Source organism: Aquila chrysaetos, chromosome 25, assembly GCF_900496995.4.
Source record: "Aquila chrysaetos chrysaetos chromosome 25, bAquChr1.4, whole genome shotgun sequence".
Lineage (NCBI taxonomy): Eukaryota > Metazoa > Chordata > Aves > Accipitriformes > Accipitridae > Aquila > Aquila chrysaetos.
This window is the reverse complement of record NC_044028.1, coordinates 1,140,890-1,159,606: the sequence shown is the minus strand read 5'-3', so window position 1 is coordinate 1,159,606 and position 18,717 is coordinate 1,140,890. Positions and strand designations below refer to the sequence as shown.

The 18,717-nt window shown below is 56.7% G+C and overlaps 1 protein-coding gene across 2 annotated transcripts in view; it reads left to right on the top strand.

Annotated features, from left to right (window-relative positions):
• Positions 1-932: 932 nt before the first annotated feature.
• Positions 933-18,717, top strand: part of CACNG3 (calcium voltage-gated channel auxiliary subunit gamma 3) — a 33,062-nt gene continuing 15,277 nt past the window's right edge. The window contains exon 1 of one of the 2 annotated variants that reach the window (XM_030002300.2): positions 933-1,247. In XM_030002300.2, the coding sequence (XP_029858160.1) occupies positions 1,037-1,247 (211 nt within the window). In that variant the 5' untranslated portion in view covers positions 933-1,036. The remainder of the gene's footprint in view (positions 1,248-18,717) is intronic. The other variant, XM_030002298.2, reaches the window with a different exon arrangement.

Sequence of the window (18,717 nt, the reverse complement as noted above, 5' to 3'; positions counted from 1 at the left end):
GCGTTGCTTTTGCTCTGTCCCGGCACTTGGGCAGCTGATAAAACCCGGTCCCTCGGGGCGGGCAGTGCCCGCGGGCTGTGCTCGGGGGGCAGCTGCGGGGGCCTCCCCCAGAGCCGCTGTTGCTGTGCCCCCCACCCCGACGCCCCGCCCGGGGTCTGCGGGTGCTCGCGGTTGTGTCGGTGCGCGGCCCCGAGCCCCTCGCAGCCAGCCGGTGCTCGGCGCCCGGTACCGGGGCAGCAGCTCCGGTGCCGGGGCGGGGGGGGAGCTGGGGGCGGGTGTCTGCCCGGCACCCCCGGGGCGGTGCCGGCACCCCGAGGTGGGCAGTCCCCGGTCCCAGCGGGCCGGCGTGGGGGTCCCCCGCCCGGCCCCGGTCCCAGCGCCCCGGCTCCGGTCCCAGCGGCCGGTCCCAGCGCCCCGGGGCGGGGGTCCCGCGCCTGGCTCCGGTCCCAGCGCCCCGGCCCCGGTCCCAGCGCCCCGGGGCGAGGGTCCCCCGCCCGGCTCCGGTCCCAGCGCCCCGGGCTGGGGGTCCCCCGCCCGGCCCCGGTCCCAGCGCCCCGCGGTGGGCTCCCCCGCGCCGTCCCGGCACCCCGGGGTAGGCTCCCCGTCCCGCGTCGTCCCCCCCCCCCCCCCTCCCCGGGACGGTGCCCATCCCCGGGCGGTGCCCCCGCCGCCGGCCGGCCGGGCGGGCTGGCGGGGGGGCGTTTTCCAGGCGGCGCGGCCCCCCGCGGCCCGCCCTCCGCTGCCCCCCGCCCCCGCCGCCCCCCGCGGATGCCTTGGCCGGGCGGCGCGGGGGGAGGCGCCGGGAGAGGCGCCGCGCTCCCGCCGCGGGCTGCACGGCGGAGCCGGCTCCGCGCCCCTCGCCGCCGCTCGGGCCATGCCGGCCGGGCGCCGGGGGCTCGGCGGCCCCGCGCAGCGCCGCCGCGGGGGGCCCGGCTCGCCGCGGGCCGCGGGGGCATGAGGCGCCGAGCGCGGAGCGCGGCGGCGGGCGGCGGCGCCGGCCCTTCCCCTGCGAGCCGCCGCCGTAGGATGAAGCAGCATGAGGATGTGTGACAGAGGCGTCCAGATGCTCATCACCACGGTGGGAGCCTTCGCAGCCTTCAGCCTGATGACCATCGCCGTGGGCACCGACTACTGGCTCTACTCGCGCGGCGTGTGCAGGACTAAGTCCACGAGCGACAACGACACGAGCCGCAAGAACGAGGAGGTGATGACCCACTCGGGGCTCTGGAGGACGTGCTGCCTGGAAGGTACCGACTGCCCCGCCGGGACGCCCCGCCGACCCCCCCCCCCCCCCACCCCCCCCCCGGCCCCGCGGGGGGCCCTCCCCGAAAGTTCGGGGGAGGGCAGGGGCATCCCGGGACCCCCCCCACCCCAGAGCCGGGCCCCCGGCGAGCCCCGGCACCCGCGGCCGGCGAGCGGAGCATCCCTCCCGGCCGGGCTGCTCGGCGGCCCCGCCGCCGCGCCCCCCCCCCCCCCCCCTTCCCCGGGCACGGCACCCGTGAAACCTCGCGGGTGGCTCCTGCACGCAGGACGCGGGGTCTGGGGGGAGCGGGGCCGCGGGGTGCCGGGGTCCCCCCGTGCCCGGGGACCGGCGCTGCCCGCGGGCCGCCGCGCCGTGCATCCTCCCGGCAGCGCCGGGCATGTGTGCCTGCTCTCGGGGAGACGGGGAGCTTCGGGCTGAGAGGCCACAGGTCCCTCTCCCGGCTCCGGGGGCTGTTTTAATGCGAAGCGCCCAGCGAGCAAAGCCCCCCCAGCCTCTGCCCCTCTCCGAGGCTCCGTGGGCACCGTGTCCCTGCCACGGGGAAACCCATCGCAACCGGCGTTTTTATAGCCGAGCCCCACCACCGGTGCCAGCCCTTCTCCTCCGAACAGCAGAGCGGGGCAAGGTGTGCTGCTCCTGCTGCCCCACCGCAGCTTGTCCCTCCGTCCCTCGGGGACTGCGCCCCACGGCCTGCCACGGCTGCCCCACGGCCGGGCCGGACTCCCGCCTGCCTGCCCTCACCGCTTCACCCCGTTGCTTCACTCCTGCAGCAGCGCCCGGCCGGAGGGGCCACAGCAGCAGGCGCCCTCCTGCAGCACAGGCCGCGCTTTGGGGCAGTTTTGACCCGTAGCTACTGGTTGAGATTGATATGAGCAACGACAGGCTGTGCTTAAACGTGAGCTTGAATGGAGCCAGGTGCTGGCACCTGCACAGCAAAATAATGGCTGATGGAATCACACTGGGCCATAACTTTTAAAATTAGCGGCAGCAGTTGGTGTCCTGTGTACTTGGGGGGACCTGCCCCGCTGTCCTGCGGGGCCCCGGGGTGTCAGGCTCCCCCAGGCCAGGAGCGACGCCTCCGACGCTGGGGGCAAGCGAGCCGCGGCTGCCGAGCTGCTCCCTCCACATTGGAAAGTTCTCGGTGAGTCACGGCCATGGATGCAGAAATATCCCGCCTGTTCCTGCTGCTCCATCCTAAACCCAGTGAAGTCAGTCGGAGCTTTCTTATTGATTCAAGGAGGGTTTGGATCATGCTCTAATTCCGTAATAAATAATTTGAGATAATCTGTCTCCCCTCTTGGGCTGAGGGAGTCAAGGAGGCAGCAGCCAGGGCTGTGAAAGATGGGATGGCTGGAGGCATGAGAAGTTTCCAAAATTCTTGGTTTTGCCGGCTGTATTTTTTTTTTTCAGCAAATGTTTTATCTTTCCCTCACTGCGATAAATCACTGCTTTGGAAGGAGCCTGTGAGGCCCTGGTCTCCTGGGCACAGCACACTCAGGAAGGGGCTTAACAGTGCCATGCCAGAGCTCAGAGCTGAATCACAGTCCATCACCCCGCGCCTGGGCGCGGGGCTGGGAGCAGTGGGGCACGTGCTTGCGGTGGGGTCATCACTCCCCGCTGCACATTCTCCCCCCGCCTCGGCACTCCCACAGCTGCCGGGGCGGGAGCGGGAGCGGGGAGGCTCCGCACGGTGCCGTGCCGGTGCTGCTCGGTCGTGCCTGTGGCACGATCGAGGCCTTGCGCTGGGCACAGGCTCCGTCATCCCTTGCATGTGTGTGAGAGCACGGGTGGGCAGTGGGGGCTGCGGGGGGGTGTGCGGCACCGAGGCGGCGGCCGGGCGGGTAGCGTCCCAGCCGGTGCTCGGGGTGAGCACGTGGGGCTGCGATGGTGCTGGGGGGATGCGGTGGGGCTGCTCATCGCCCTCCTGAATTTTGCTGGAGAAATGAGCTGGTGTCTCACAGGCTGTTAACTGATGCGATGCTGGGAAGGGAAAACTTCCCCCAGCCGAGCTCATGCACCTTCCCCACGGAGGAAGGGCAGTGCTGCGGCGGGGGCTGAGGTCCCCCCTGCAGCCGAGGATCGCCGCTGCGGCCGCTTTCTCTGCCAGCGTGCCCTGCGCCGGGGGAGCGCTGGGAGCTGAGCCCCTGCACCCGGTACTTGTACGTGCAGCAGGTCCTGACTGATTCCGGCTGGCAGGGCCTCCCTGTGTCTCGTAATTTCTGTGCACTCGTCGTATCTGGCTTGAAAAACAGACAAGGGTTGCACTTTATCGTCCTGCTTTAGGAATGAACACAGTCAGTCGAAAGGGCCAGTTGTCCCATGCTGCAGAAGATGCGTTTAGCACCGGGCAGTGCTCTCTGCCCGTCGGGAAGCGCCTCGGCCTTGAACTTTCCTCCGCTAACAGGGGTTTAATATGTGTAATGACAGGGGAATTAAGTGGCGAGCTCCAGTCGCTCGTCTGGCTGAGTGTGTGTGGCAGATTATTAAAATGACCGACGTGAGTGCTGGGTGCACGCTCCGTCGCAGATGCTCTTTAAATCCATGTCAGTCACACAGGCGCAGCGCCTGCGTGGGAGCCGCTCGCACCACGTGAGCGTCAAAAGCCCATAGGCGAGAGCGGATAAATCTTGAATGAAGCCGCCGCAGACCTATGTAGAGACACCCACACTGGAAAACACAAATTAGTGGTTGACTCAATAGCTGGAACCCAGGCAGGCATTCCCAGACTGCTGTGCTAGGATAGCCTCTGTTTTAAATTGCAGCATTTGAATTCCAATTATCACTTTTACAATATGCGAATACTTAGTAGGTGTTGTCCTGTACTTCCCACTCAAACGTGACCAGTGTTTGTCGGTGTGCGTCCCCCGTGGCTGTTGATCGTCAGTTGTTTTCCTCTGTGACTTCCTTGTTAATATAAAAGGTAGGGAAACGCAGGGCGCTTCAGGGAGAAAGCTGAAGTTGAGAAATAGCTGCTTAGGCTTGTGTTGTTTTTAGGAAAGTAAAAGAACTTTGGTTTTCATCAAACTTAATTAAATTCAGCATCGTTAAATGCAGGGAGCCTCCTTGTCCTCCCTGCTGTGTGGTATAGATTGGGACTGGCTCTGTGGCGTCATGCGGATCTGAAACAGCAAGAGGATTTGGCGAAGGCTGCTTGAAATACCGTATTTTAAGGCAATGGGGTACTTCTCCTTTCCTCCTTCATTTCTCTCATCAGAATAAAGTGCTCCATCATTTCTGGAGGACCACGAGCGTTGATCTGCCTACCTCCCTCCCGGAGGACGCACGGCGTCCTGCCGTCCCTCTGGGCCGTCCTCAGCTGGGGCTGGACACGGGGCGGTTTGCGGAGGACGCGGGGACCCAGAGCCGTTTGTCAGCTGAGCTGTCCCGCTCGGACCTGTCCCGGTCTCCCCTCTCCAGTGTCCCCCACAGAAGCATAAACGCAGCCTTCGCCAAGCCAGCAATTGCTCCCTGCCAAACCTGGAGAGCTTTGCTTGGGGTCTGGTCTTTTTGTGGGGGGATCCTGTCTAGATTAAAACATCATATTGCGGGTATTGTCAGCTGACCCCTAGAGTCCACAGGACCTGCCGAGCCATTTCTACACCTGACCTGCAACTCCTGCTTGGCTCCTGGTGCGTTTTAGGTAGACGGTCAGTCCTGGAGACTTCAGCTGAGGGTGAATCTGCCATGTCCCTAGGCCAGCTGTTGCCCTGGGAAAAGAAATGAAGCCCTCGAACGTCCTTTGAACATAAGAAATAATCTCTGATAGTTAAGTCTCGCGTAGCCAGGCAAGCTTGTTTTTCCTTATTTCTGCATGTTGTTAGTTGGGTTGTACACCTGCGACTCACTTCAGCCCTCTTAGCTACAGCATCTCACAGGGACCTCCCGCACGTGGTGGCCCACCACGACCCCAAGCCCCTCTGTGCTGCTGAGCATCAGGGTATCACCTCCTATACCCAAACTGTAACTTGCTCTCCTAGTTCCTAACTGTAAAACCTCAGACTTGGCTGTATAAAAATGGCCATTGCTAAATGAGTCCACGTTACTGAGCTGCCCAAATTCGCCTGACCCACCTCCATCATTCCTTAATATTGCAGTCAGTCTTTCCTCTGCCGTTTGCCTCTTCTGCGCAGGATTGTTTCATGTTTTCTTTAATACTCTCGATAAAGACATTGTTATAGCTCAACACTATTCTGGTAACAGGCGATCCTGTGTAGAAATATCCCATCGGATGACAATGTACAATCTCTGCAATCTGCCTCCCAGTCCCTTTAATAAAGTGCTGTTGATTCTGCATAATACTGGTCTTCTACTTTTTCAGGAGAGCTAAGTCAAATACCCTGTGGAACACTAAATGTATTATGCTACTGATTTCCTTTATCAACTGAATTTGTAACCATATCAGGAAAAATGTATGAAGTTTGATAAATCTCTTTTCCGCAAGGCTGTTTGACATTTATCTCATCCCCTGGTTACCCCCTAGCCACTGCCCACCTTACCTAACCCACAGGCGATGCTGGGGATGCAGCTCCTACCATTGCCCATCGCCATCACTCGTGGCATTAAACCAGCTTTTCCTGTCTTCTAGAAATTCAACAGAATGCCAAAGTTTATTAAAATCCATTTTAGATCTTCAGAAAACTTCTCAGCCTATTCTCTGAATGCTCTTGGGAGAAAATTCTCTAGTCCTACGAGTTTCATGTTTACACTTAATAGTCTCTGTTTAGCATCCTCCCTAACTCCTTGCGGAATACAGGAGTCTATTTGTCTCCACGTACAGAACAGAAGTATCTGATGAATAAATAATTGTGTGTCACTTCTGCTTCATGACTGACAGTTGCACCGTCATGATCTGGTAGTGACTTACCTCGGCGGTAAAGCTCCTTTCTTCTAACGTGGCTAAAGAATGCCTCCTTGTTTTGTTTAAACCTTTCGGTTGCAGATTTACTTTAACTGATCCCATTAGCTTCTCTTATCAGCCAGGTGCGCGTCCTAACTGCTACTTCTAATATCAAAAGCCCTGATTTTTAATTTTTTAATTGCAATTGTCAGTTCCCCTTTCAGCAGGTCCAACAGAAGTGTGGGGTGCCAGGGAAGCGCTCTGCCCTTGCTCCTGAGTAGCAATCGTGCTTCTACATTTACGTTTTTCGCCCAATTGGTTTTGTCCGTGCTTGCTTTTGGCTCTGCTGAGCTGAGCTGATTTGCACCGAAGGCGTTAAATTGGGCTGGAAGCAGCTGCCCCTGGACAGCCACCAGCTCTTCCCCTGCTTTCAGCTCCTCTCAGTCCTTCTGAGTGAGGCCAAGCAGAGAATTTCCCCAAGGTGACAGCAATATTGTTTCTGTTAGAAAGTTATTATCTTTAATTTTTAAAAGCGCCAAGCAAATGTCCCTGAGATTGCAATCATCCATGATAGAGCACTTTTTCTCGCTACTCATTATAGGTAGGTATTTAAGGAGCTGCTCATCCTGTTCCTCTGTCTGGTTGGTGTCTGTAATAGATTCTCATCAACAACCCGTCTTGCAATTGAACACTTCTCCACGGCGCTCTTGGTCCAGCTCCGCGGTGCTGCCAGCGGCGCCAGCACTGGTGATGGTTTCTCTGCCGCGGCTGCCAAGCTCTCCGTGCGCAGCCACACTGACCTCCCTGGCAGGCGGCTGCTCCAGCCCACCCACCCGGCAGCCCCAGCACGGCCCCCCGCGCCGACGCCACCGCCCGCGGCTCTGTCCCGGCCGTGCCCGCGAGCCCTGGGATGGCGGCCGTGCTCGGGTGGGGACCGTTGGCGTGGGTTGGAGGTGATGGAGGGGGAGACAGGACAGGTCTGTAACAGCGCGGGGGGGTTGGGGAGATGAGTGGGGAGGGGTTATTTGCTCTTTGTGATATGAGAGCTAGGAGGCATCGCGTTAGCTTGTGTGATGGAAAGTAGACGATGGCCTCTAAGATGGTAGCGATGGGTGAAGCTGAAGAGGGACCAGTTACCCATTTGAGAATATCTAGTGAAACTACCACGCTGCAGGTTTAACAACCCTTCCCCTCCACCCCCAAGAAGCCTTTCCACCAGGACAGCACTGGGGGGGGGGCAGGCCACACGCCCGGCACTGGGGTCGGTTGTGTCACCGGGGTCAAAACAGGATTGAGCAAATGCCTCGAGCGTGGGGCTCTGCGAGGTGTCTCGTACGATGCCCCAGGCACACCCTCTGACTTAGGAAATCCCAAACCTTAGCCTGGTGGAGGATATATCGAATAAGCATTAACTGCTGTCCTCTGACAGAGATGGAAAGTAGGCTAGCTGGACCCTCGGTCTGCTCCAGACCCGTGTTCTTGTGGCACGTGGCCAGATGCCAAGAGCCATAAAAATCCTTCTGGACAGAGAGGGGCCCTGGCCGCTGCCAGCTGGTGCTGCGCTTCCAGGCAGCCGTGCCTTCGGATCTCGCTGCTGTTCAGAAGGTGTCCGGAGAGGAGCCGTGCTTAAGCTCGCTGCCACCAGCTCTGCTTTGAGAAACAGTCGCTTCGAACAGGGGGTGCAGAATTTACCCTCCTGGGATGCTGCAGCATTTATCTGGACAAAAATCCTGTCTTCTGGGGTGGTGTAGAGAGCTGGTTCCCACATTGCCTGTGAGCAGCACGTGATGAGTAAAATGTATGCTGTGAACAGCTCAGAAACAGGCATTTTATTGCTGCATAGGCGTGGTGCAGACTCTGTCATCTCAAGAGCTGTTACTGTTTAATAGAGGTGGAAGTCTGAATTTGAATGAGGCTCAAGTGGGTTTTTTTCCCATGCAAGGTCACTATCTCCATTACAGCTGTAAATAATTAGGGATGGCTAACGAAGGCTGCAAGCCCTGGTGCCAGGGCTGGCAGCTGGGAGCGTGGCTGTGGTTTGGGGGAGGATGCCCCATGGATTGATGCCGGATCCTCCTCTCCCCGGGGAGGTGGGGTGCTGGCGGGAGGTGCCAGCAGATGATGTTTGCTGAGAGCAGCCAGGGAGTGGGGAGAGATGCTTGGCTCCGCTGCCGAGAGTTACGTGGCCTTTGGTAAATCACTTCCCTTCTCGCTGCATGAGTTCTGCCTTTTGTGATGTGAGGCCGGGTGGATTCATTAGTGTTCGACTCTTATGCCGTTCCTGGAAAGGCACGCGGCGTCATCGCCTGTCCGTATGGTGAAGACCCTTCCCTGCCCACCGGCACAGCCCGCCTGGACCACACGGTGCTCTTTGGCACAGTGGTTCTGGGTAACGGTCCAGGTGTGGAGACCTGTGATGCTCTCCAATTGCCCGTGCCATTTGGGATGAGATGAGGTGAGACGGCCATGGTATTAAACTTGCTCAGTGCTTCTCACATCTCGGTGGTTACTTTTCACAGGGATTTCACCACGGATTTTTAATGAACACAATCTGCACTTCATAAATAGACATTAACCTCCTTTTTCAGGAAAATCAAAATTGCTCTTAAAATTATGGAAATGCGCTAGCCCATAAGTCCAGGGGTGTTGTTCAGCCACTGCCCGAGGGGTCCTGCTTGGCAGGGGAGGTTAATCCCTGGCTCACCTTGCCGATGAGTGTCTCTGGGTGACTCATGGCCGTGCACTGGCAGGATGCAGATGCAACGTATCCACTGTCATTAATGCACATCAGCACTGATAGGTGCTGAGGGTGAGTTAGTCAAAGACATCCAAGGGGAAAGGTGCCCACCCCGTTTACTGAGTCACTCTGAAGCACCCACGGGGAGATGGGGAGCGAGCGGGGAAGCGCAGCAGGGCGCGAGCAGGGCTGCGCGCTCGGCGAGGGTTTTCTCCACGTGCCTGCGACGTTGGAGGAACCAGGGAGGGCTCCTGCCTGCCCGCTGCCCTGCGGCCCCGTCGGTAAGGGCTGCAACTGTGCTACAACATCTAAAACTCACTTCAATTTTTTAAATGAGACTTGGAAGCAGATTCCTCGAAGCTGGTGTTTGACTGCATTTTGGGTTAGTGCTTGGTGTGGAGAGGGTGGTTTCACGTCCCTTCCTAGCAGTTCATGGGTGGGTTTGCTTTGGCTGACACTTCAGGCTCAGCACGAGGGGTTTTCCGTAGCTTTTCTCTGGGGTGAGGCACCCCGGGAATGCATCCATTGCCGCTCGCTCTACGCAGTCCCACCGCTCGGGCTGTAATGAGCCGCGGCTCGCTCGGGGGGACCGCAGCAGCGGGCATCTCGAGATATGTCTTTGATTAAGACGACACCTGCTGTGATAAAGAATGACAGTGCCGGGATGACAACTGGTGTCTTCTCCCTCGGCTTGTGCATGCTGACAGCTCTGCAGCGGCTCCGGGGAGGAGAGGTTCCGCAGCCTGTGCCGAGGAGGAGCATCGGGCTGCATCGCCGCGCGGCAGATCTGTTACACAACCCCTGGTGTAAAACACCGCTTGTGTCATGGGCTGGTGGGACAGCCCTGGGACTTGGGGATGATTTCCGAAATTTTCTTATTTTACATTTGTGTTATCTTTTAACCATCTACTTGCAGCAGGTGCTTAACAGTATCTTCAAAATGAAAAGTTCAGGCTGGGGTATGCTTTGTGCTTTAAACTGTCCCAAGTCCTTTGAAGTGATTCTATCGGAGACAGAAACACATTGACTTCTCACGGTCACTCTCTGCACTGGAGGCACGCTGCATGACGAGCAGCACACCTCTGCCTGGCCACGGGCTTTCCTGGGTGAAGCTGTTGAGCGATGGCTTCGCTTGCCTGGTCTGGTCCCTCGCTTGCCCAGGGTAGGGAGGGATGCAGAGCAGCTGGCACCAATGAAGGTCTGCTCATTCTGTGGTCTCTGGAGAAGCATGAGAACGAAGTGGGATTTCTGCATTTGGGTTAGCTCATGCTCTACAGCCAGAGCAGAGCCAGCTGCCTTTGGCAGGACCAGAAAACCCAGTCAGCCTCCCTTAGCAGCTCTGCCTCTGGGCCAGCGCCGGCAAAAGGGCCAGATTGGAATTGAGTTGCTCGTATGGCAACTTGATGTTTTGCATTTGTTTGCACATTGTTGGGAATCAGGCTCCCAGAAGCGGGTTTCCGTCCTCACCGTGCTCCATGGCAGGCAGCCTCAGCAGCAGGGCTGATTCACCATCGTTTAACCACCGTCTCAGTTCCAAGGGTCTACAAGGATGTTAATGCTAAAACTGCTGCAGTCTGTTCCTCCATCCCACCTTTCCCCATTGCTCTGGCCATGCTTTTGCTGCTGCCCTCCCTGCACCGGCGCTCCTGCCGCCCCATGGCTTGCTTGCCTGAAGGAGAAGGGGTGGAAAGGTCTTCTCACAACAGGGTTTTGCTCCCTTTTGAAATGTGTGGCGTTCCATCTGGGCTTTGCTCATCTCCCTAACCCTTGCAAAAATCACTTGCACACTGCGTGAGTGACTGCATTTGATGGGCTTGAAAATATCAGGGTTTTTCATAGTCATCATGGGGAGAGGCAGGAGGAATGATTGTGGCTGCTGGATGGGTGATATTGCATGATGATTTTTCTCAGATATTGCCTGTTTCTTATCTCCTGACACCACAATCTACAGACACACCTGGCGCTGTCGGGCTGCAGAGGATGGCTTAGCCGTTCCCATGTCAGGTTATTAGGAACTGTGTTGTTTTATTGTACACAGACAAACAGAGTCATAAAGAAATTGTAAGGCAGGCAAGGGAAGGCAGAGGGCAGGCGTGGGAGCAGGAGCAGCACCTCACTGCCATCCCACCGCCCTCACTGGGGGCTTTGTGCATTTGCTTTTTGCCAAGCGGTTTGTATTGAAGGAGGAGAATTGGGCTGGGACAGGAACCTCAGGGTGGGTGCTGGGAATGGAGGGGGATGTGTGACCCCCCGGCCTTTCTGGGGGCTGCTGGGAGCCTGCGGGGGTGTTGGCATTGGCAATACACCCCGTGGGCCTTGGGTGGTGGAAAGCAGTGACAAAAGGCGGCATTGGAGGGTGACATTTGTGTTTGTGCCTCTCGAATGCTCGCATTTCCAATTTCGCTGGTGATTTGGTAATTGTCCCCTAATTGCACCTTTACTCTCAGTTCGTGCCTGGAATCACAAGGGGAGGCGAAAGCAACCTCCAAAGAGTCTACCGAAAAGCAACTACCCTTTTAAAGTATTCCTGATTTTAGCTTCATAAAAATCAGCGTTGGCTTGTGCTGCTGGCACCTTCGTCGAGCCGCTCATGTCCCGCAGAACTACCCCTGGTCCCAGGGATGGCACCTCTGTCCCCCCTGGAGAGGCTGGGCTCCCTCCTGACAAGGGAGCAGAAACCCCTCGGGACAGGCCGGCTGGTGCTCGGCTGGATGTTAAAGACCAGCTTACAATTATTTTTTGCAACTGTCGGAGTGCTTTGATGCATCAGCATCATCAATTGCATCACACATCATCGCATGAGCAATTGCAAGGGGCTGCAAGAGTCGGCGGCTGCCTTCCCTCTGGGCTGCCTCCTGCCCGACCCCGACCCCGGGGCTGCTCGCCCGCCCCGGAAAGGTCACCGTCACTTCGCGAGACAGACTGCGATCTCACGTCGACTTTCCCTGCCTCCCCGAGCCTGCAGCAGCTCCGGCTTTGCCTTACCAGCCAGCCGAGGCAGTCATTTCTGCCAGGCTGCACAGCATCCTTGCCAAATCCTCCATTTGCCTTAACAGCCTCGCTCAGCTGAGCAAACCTTATCGCGGCGCAGCAGCTGTGCCGCGCGGCTTCACCGCCGAGCAGCCGGCGATGCTGCCGCAGAGCGGGCTGGGGAAACGGGGACCCCGTGAGGCAGCGGAGTGGGGTCCCCTCCGGACAGGGACCTGCCGCTCCCCCCGCCAGCCCGTGGCACGGCAGCAAGCCGGCGGGCTGCCGACGGTGTCTGGAAGCCTCTCGCAGCCCAGAGGCTCCTTCTCTCCGCGCCCGGAGAATCTCTTGTCATTCCTCGGCACGCTTCAGCCAAGGATGAAAGTGTTTTCTATACATTAGTCTTTGGCCTTCCCTCCAACGTGAAAAGCTGAAGAAGGACAAGAGTGATTACACCTTTCATAGGAAGTAGGAAAGCTGCAGCCCGGGGTGCGAGACCTCTTAGCTGGGGGAGAAGCGGGAACCGAGCAGTTGAAGCGTGCTCCAGCCAGGGCACAGGGACAGCAGGGAGGCCAGGGGGAGGTGGCGTGCATGTTTTAAATGATTTTAAATAACAGTAATAGTTTTAAATAATACCTACTCTGCATATTGTCCCAACCTGCCCAGACTCCCACTGCTGCTGACCCCAGCCTCAGCCGGCAGCAGGAGAAGGGCAGGTCCCCGCTCCCGGGCAGGGGCCACCGGCTCGTCCCCTCGGGACGGAGGCACCCTCCTGGCTGAGCTTCTGTGCATCCCTATAGGCGAGTGCCGTATGGCTTTCCTGTTTGTCCTAGCTCGCTCGCGGCTGAAGTGAGAGACAGACGTGCCAATGCCTCCGCCCCTGAGCCGCGCTCCCGCAGCGCAGCCCATCTGCAGGCAGCGAGCGCTCGGCCCCGGGGAACGAGTGGTGCGGTACGGTGCAGTACGATGCGGTACGGTACGCTGGGGTGCGGGACCGCTGCAACAGAACGGCCCTCTCTGCCTGTTCAAGCGTGCAGCGGCCACGTCAGTCACGGGTGTTTGGGATGTGTGAGCTGGTCTCCATCACCTGCGGTTCAGCACAAGTGCAGTGGATATAAATCTGCAGCAGCTCGGTGTGTACATCGGGTATAGTGTCTGTGCCGCTCACCGGAGGATCTCAGAAGCAGCCCTGTGTCCCAAGCAAACGCTTTTCAGGATATGCAAGTTCAGTCACTCCTTTAGAAATCATTTGCATTGTCAATTTGGACAGCTCTCCCCCCCAGGATGGTGAAAAGTCTTCCAGAAAACAGGAGAAGCAGAACGTCCCGTTGGCATCCAGGAGCTTTGTTCCTTGGGGTCCGGGTTTCGTCATGATTAGCCCCGCTCGCAGTGCAGGCTCTGGCAGCGCTTTCGGCCGGCTGGGCGGCAGCGCTGTCACCTCCCGCGCAGAGCCTATTTCCAGGGCTGTGCCGAGGGCTGTGAAATCCCAGGCTCTGTGCGGCTCCAGCTGAGCACCCAAAATGAGCAGACGCTTGTGATCTGCATCTCTCCAGTCCTCCACTACCCATCTGTAAATTGGGGATAACATCACCTGCCCCAGCTCAGCGCGGGAGCAAGAGGAGCCTCTGAGATGTTCCCGTGCTGCTGGAGCCGAGCGGGAAGCCTGTGGAGGGGGAATAGCTCCCTCTCGGCAGCAGGCGAGCTGAATGAGGCCAGGGCCGTGCACTGAGCGCCGAGGGTAGATAACGAACATGCTCCGGCAGAAAGCAAAGTGCCCCGAGGGAGCTGGCAGAGGTGGGAGCGGGTGAGAGATGGGGAGCGATAACATAGCAAATACTGGTAACCCAACATACACGGGGGCTTGCCCCAAGCTGCACAGATTGCCCCATCCCCACAGCCCTCAGTGCAGCTTTCATCATCTCCTTTAGCCGAAACCCTCCGTTCATCATCAAGGGCAAGGCAGGTGTGTGCCATGAGCATTAACCAGGCTGGAGCTGCTGGGCTGCAGCTGGGACAGACCCATTAAAAGGGCTGCTGCGGGGCACTGGTTTCCCTGCAGGGATGTGCAGTGTGGGCTGAGGGCAAAGCGACGGACCCTGGGCACTGAGCCTGAGCTGAAAATGGGGGGGGAGTGAACCCGCGGGAGCAGCCCCAGGTAAGCACTGGGGGGGCCGGCGCTGGCAGATCCAGGGCGGTGCAGGCAGCCTGTGCCGTGCAGGTGTAGTAGTGAGTGTCCCGGGGGGCTTCCCCTGTGCTTGGGGCAATTTTGTGCCTCTGGTAGGCACAACCCCTCCGGTTCTCTGTGCTGTGCTGTGGGGCACAGCCCTGCTGTCCTTGAAGCCAATGGCAAGACATCACCTGGCTTCAACAGCAGCAGGATGGGCTCTGCTGTGTGTTTTAATGCAAAATAGGAAGAAGATGGAAAGCATTGGCACGAGCTGTGAAGCTATCTGCTTGCCCATCCATCTCAGGGTTTTTTATGTTTTTCTTCTCTCCCCCTTCAAATCTCTATTTGGCTGCTGCTGCCTCCTGGAAGGGCAGAGCCCTGTGGGAGCTGGGGTGGTTTCAAAGCCCTGGAGTTATTCTAGCAAAGTGTCTTGTTCTTTGAGTCAGATTTGGGAAGCCAGGGGAAGGTGAGGACAGTTTATGGCCAAGGTAATGGTATGAGTGGCTTGGGGACCCACAGGGCAGTTTGCCCAGGTCTGACCCATGTGAAAGCAGAGCAGGTTTGTAGCCGGGAGCGTGGTCCTGTTCCCTGCTCCGAGGGTGGCCGGACATGGAGCCCGCAGTGCCGGGGCTGCGGCATGGGCAGGGGAAGGGAGAGCCTTAAACAGAGGAGTCCCACACGCTGCCTGTGGGCAGAAGAGTGTTTGAAGGGCCCAGGGAAGCTGGTTGCAATGTTTTGGGGTCTCTCAGTGCTGTGAAATCCCAGAGCGATGGGTGATGGACAGGACACACCATCCTCCCCTAGCTGTCCTCACCGCTGACCCCGGGCAGGGAGCACACTGCCTGTATGGCAGCGTCGAGGAGTTTCCAATGGCAAAGCCCTCCCGAAGGCAGCGCGGCAGAGCGGGTGCTGTGCGATGGAAATTGCTCTGAATCTCTGGAAAGCTTACCAGGGCATAGGTAGGTGCCTTTTATTTCTTGGAGGGGGAAAGCAAGGTTGGCATCACTCACTTGTTCACCAGCAAAGTCCTCCCCTAATGCTCAGTCTGTAGGATAGTCCCTTCTTGTTCTCCAAAAAAAGCCAAGAGTGAAACTATGGTGCTACTCTTGAATATCACTTTTCCCCATCTGGGGCGTTGGAACTGGCTTCCCGGGGCTCTCTTCCCCTCCCGCAGATGGTGAGGAGGCGGCTCTGCCTCCAGCAGGCAGCGAGCTAAATCCGTCGGTGCTGGATGTGCTCCGGTACCTGCGATAGCGAGTGGGGCCGGGCAGGACCCTGACCCTGGGCCGCACAGAGCGGAGCAAGCCTGGTGCCAGCCGGGTAAGGCAAAGCGGGGAGCCTGCAGCTGCAGATTGCCGGCACCCCCCACTCCCGCACCAGCAAACATGCAACACGATGCCCACTGAATTCCCTGAAATAAATAGGCTCTGATGGATTGAGTCCCTTTTAGTGCATCAGCTGAAAACTTCAAATATTTATATCGTTAGGGAGATGTGACAGAAGTATATATATATATATATATTAAAAAAAAAAGGCAGGTGCTTGAGTGGCAGTCACGTATTTGAAGTTCAAATACTTACCTTCAAATCAATGCTATAAAAGAGGAAGGAAAAAATAAATTTAGTATCACTTTTGCAAGGAAAACAACCTGCCGAGCCTCCTCCCAGGCTAAATGTGCTTTAAAGATTGACTGTGCAGCTGTAAAAACTATTGATGAACTGTAAACATGAAAAGATCGCCCTGCTCGCGGCCTGTCAAAAGCATTAGGTTGGAAATGCTCTGTGCTCCGCTCCAGCATGACTCACCAAGTCCTCAGCAAATGTGTTTATTTGTAAAGATCCTTATTTCAGAAATAGTGACCTTTTTAATGCCTTGTGCAGCGAGCTCGGAAATTCGAAATTGCCTTTTAGCAACTCGCGAGTCTTGCTGAAGCTCTGACAGTGCTTTCCGTGGTGATTTACATATTTTTAGCCTTGATATTCTGCACTGTGGGGCTCCTTTGGAAAATGATTTGCTTTTCACAGCCCTCAATGCAATTCGGCATCTGCAGCGCTGGGCTGAGATCAGGCTGTGCAGAGGGCACGGAGGGATTCGCTCGCTCGCCTGTCGGGCTCTTTACAGCAGACCTTCCGAGCCTTCTGCCTCTTTGAACCCTCCCTGGTTTTATTAACATCCTCCTTGAAAAATGGACCGTGGTATTAGTCACAGATTGGAGCAGCTGCTTCACCTTGAAATAGGGACTAAAACTTTGAAGCTGTTACTCCAGGCTGCCGTGCGTCAAAGCCCCAGGTTCGCTCTTTTGGCCATCACACTCATCGTCACCTGCTTGCCTGCCGGGCTGCCCGAGCTCGGGGTCTGCGCTCGCCGGCGCGAAGCCCCGGTCGCCAGCACTCCCGCAGTCTGCCGTCGGTTGCACCGAAGCAGATTCGGTGACCTCGTCGCTCTGTGTCCGTGGCCTGTCCCCTTGTTCCGAGTCCCCCCTTGTGCCATCAGATGCCAGCCCGAGCACCTGGAGCGGTGGAAGGAGTACAGCGCGCGGCTCCTCGCTGCGCCAGGGCGTGCTGGAGCCCGGGCAGGGCAGGCGGCCGCACCGCTGCTGCCCTGCCACGGAGCATCTCCATCCTCACGGTCCTCAGGAACTTCCCGGCAAGGCGTTAAGCGTCGCTCTTAATTGCTCAGTCGGCTCCTTCAGTGTGTGTCTTTAAACTCTGGGATGTGAATATGCTGAATATGAAATGTCGCAGTTGTAATAACAGTTATTTAACATTTCTCGGTCCTGTGACTAACGCTTCTGCCATTTCTGTTTGGTAACGGGCGATAGCATTGCTCCTTTCTGTTGTTGTTGTTCATCCTAATGCATTGGGGAAAGATGTTTTGATGGTTTTTCTACTGTTTGTTTGTGTCCTTTATCAGTGCTCTGCAATTTCTAGTTGCTGATTTATATTCAGAGTTATGAATATCTCCTTTCTTCTTTTTGTTGGGCATGTTTGTATTTTTATAGCTGTTTACACATTAGCCAGGCAGTTTTTAAACCGATGCAAACTCCTGTCGCGGTTACGAGTTTTGGGGTAAAACACTCCTAAATCATTCTCTATTCAGAGTCATGCTTTTATGCTTAAATCCATTCTCCTAACTGATTTGGCTTATAATTGTTTTCTGCTCTGTGAATTGACCTTTCAAAGCACCAAGAATATATGCTAGTGCCTTGGACTTGCCTCTGTTTGCCCATAAGAAGCGTAATCAAGTCATGATTGCTTGGACTTGAGCAGCAACTAGTTTTTAATTCTGTGATCCATTCCCCTTCAGCTGTCAACACAGAGTCTAAAATAGCACTCCCCTGTGCTAGATGCCACGCTTCAGAGCTATGAAATTGTCATTTATAGGTTTTTAGAAATTCAGAGGACATTTTAATACTGGCGAAGTGAAACCTCCAGCTTCCCATCATAATGCAGCTTTCTCTCCTACTTATTATAAATAGGTGCTTAAGCAGCCTCTAGTACAATCTGGCCTCCGGCACAGCTCGGAGTTTGAAGCAGACACCAGAGCACTCCGTACCTACAGATAATCTTTGTCTGAATTACTGGTAACTTGTTTAACCAGACGATCCCAGGTTTTTACACTCTTGACCCTTGTTTTTCCCACCTGGTCCCTTCTGGGCAGGTTTTATCATCAGTTTTCAGCGTTCTGGCCATATGGATCTCCGTAGGGCTGAAGCGCCACGTGGATCAAACTCACTCCAACAAACGAGCGAGTCCAGATCCTTCTGTTCGTTATCCCAGCTCGCGCCTGGGATGCGCAGGCAACCCAAGGGCTGCCTTTTGCTTTCTGGATGAGTTTTGTTCTCACTGTCTCGATGCGGTGCTGGAGGAGGGCTCGGTTGTTCCCCAGTTCCTCCCTCCCTCTTTTTCTGCTGGTTTAACGCCTCGGCGTTGCTGACTGCTGCCGGGGAGGCTGTCACTACAGGAGCAGTGACCACCAGCCTTCTCGGGGCGGCTTTGGGAGCTGCTGCTCTTCGCAGCGGCAGCGCAGCTGTGTGCGAGTCCCAGCTGAAGGTTTGCCGACACAAGGCACGGCGCTGTGCTGGAGACGCTGTGGAGGCTGAAGATGGACCGTGTTAATAGGAAATTTCAGTTATTCCACAGACCATAGAAAGGGTGCCCCAAGATGTGACACAGAAATGGAAGTTGTAGACGCTGTGAATGATGCTTTTTGGAGATGCTGATCGGCCTGGCAAGGGACACAAGTCTTGGTTTAGTCCTGCATCCCACCTCTGTGAGGTTATTCAGTGACCAGAGTGGGTTGATGGGGTATGGCTCCAAACACGATGGAGCCAGGCTAGAGGTACACCAGCAGTGAAGAAAAACAACAACAAAAAATTATAGTGAAAGAGCAAAGGAGAGAAAAAGACATCATTTGACGCATGGAAGTTGTGTCCAAGTAAGAGAAACAAAGGGGCATGAATTTCAACAAGTTAAATGAGGAGACATTATAAAGCAGGCAGAAATGATCACAAAGGACAGCCTGCTGAAGGCATAAAAAGCAATAATAAAATCTTTACTCTCAAACACGTCTCCGGCTGCTGTAGGGTGGGTGTCTGGCAGGTGGGGGACAGACCTGCTTCCCCCACGTCCTGTTAGTAAAAGGCTTTGTGACCCAGCAGTCTCCTGGGGCTGAGCTGGCTGCCCCTGTTACCGATAGCCAAAGACTAGGCTGGAAGGCAAGCCCTTCCCAGAAGCTCATCAGTTAAC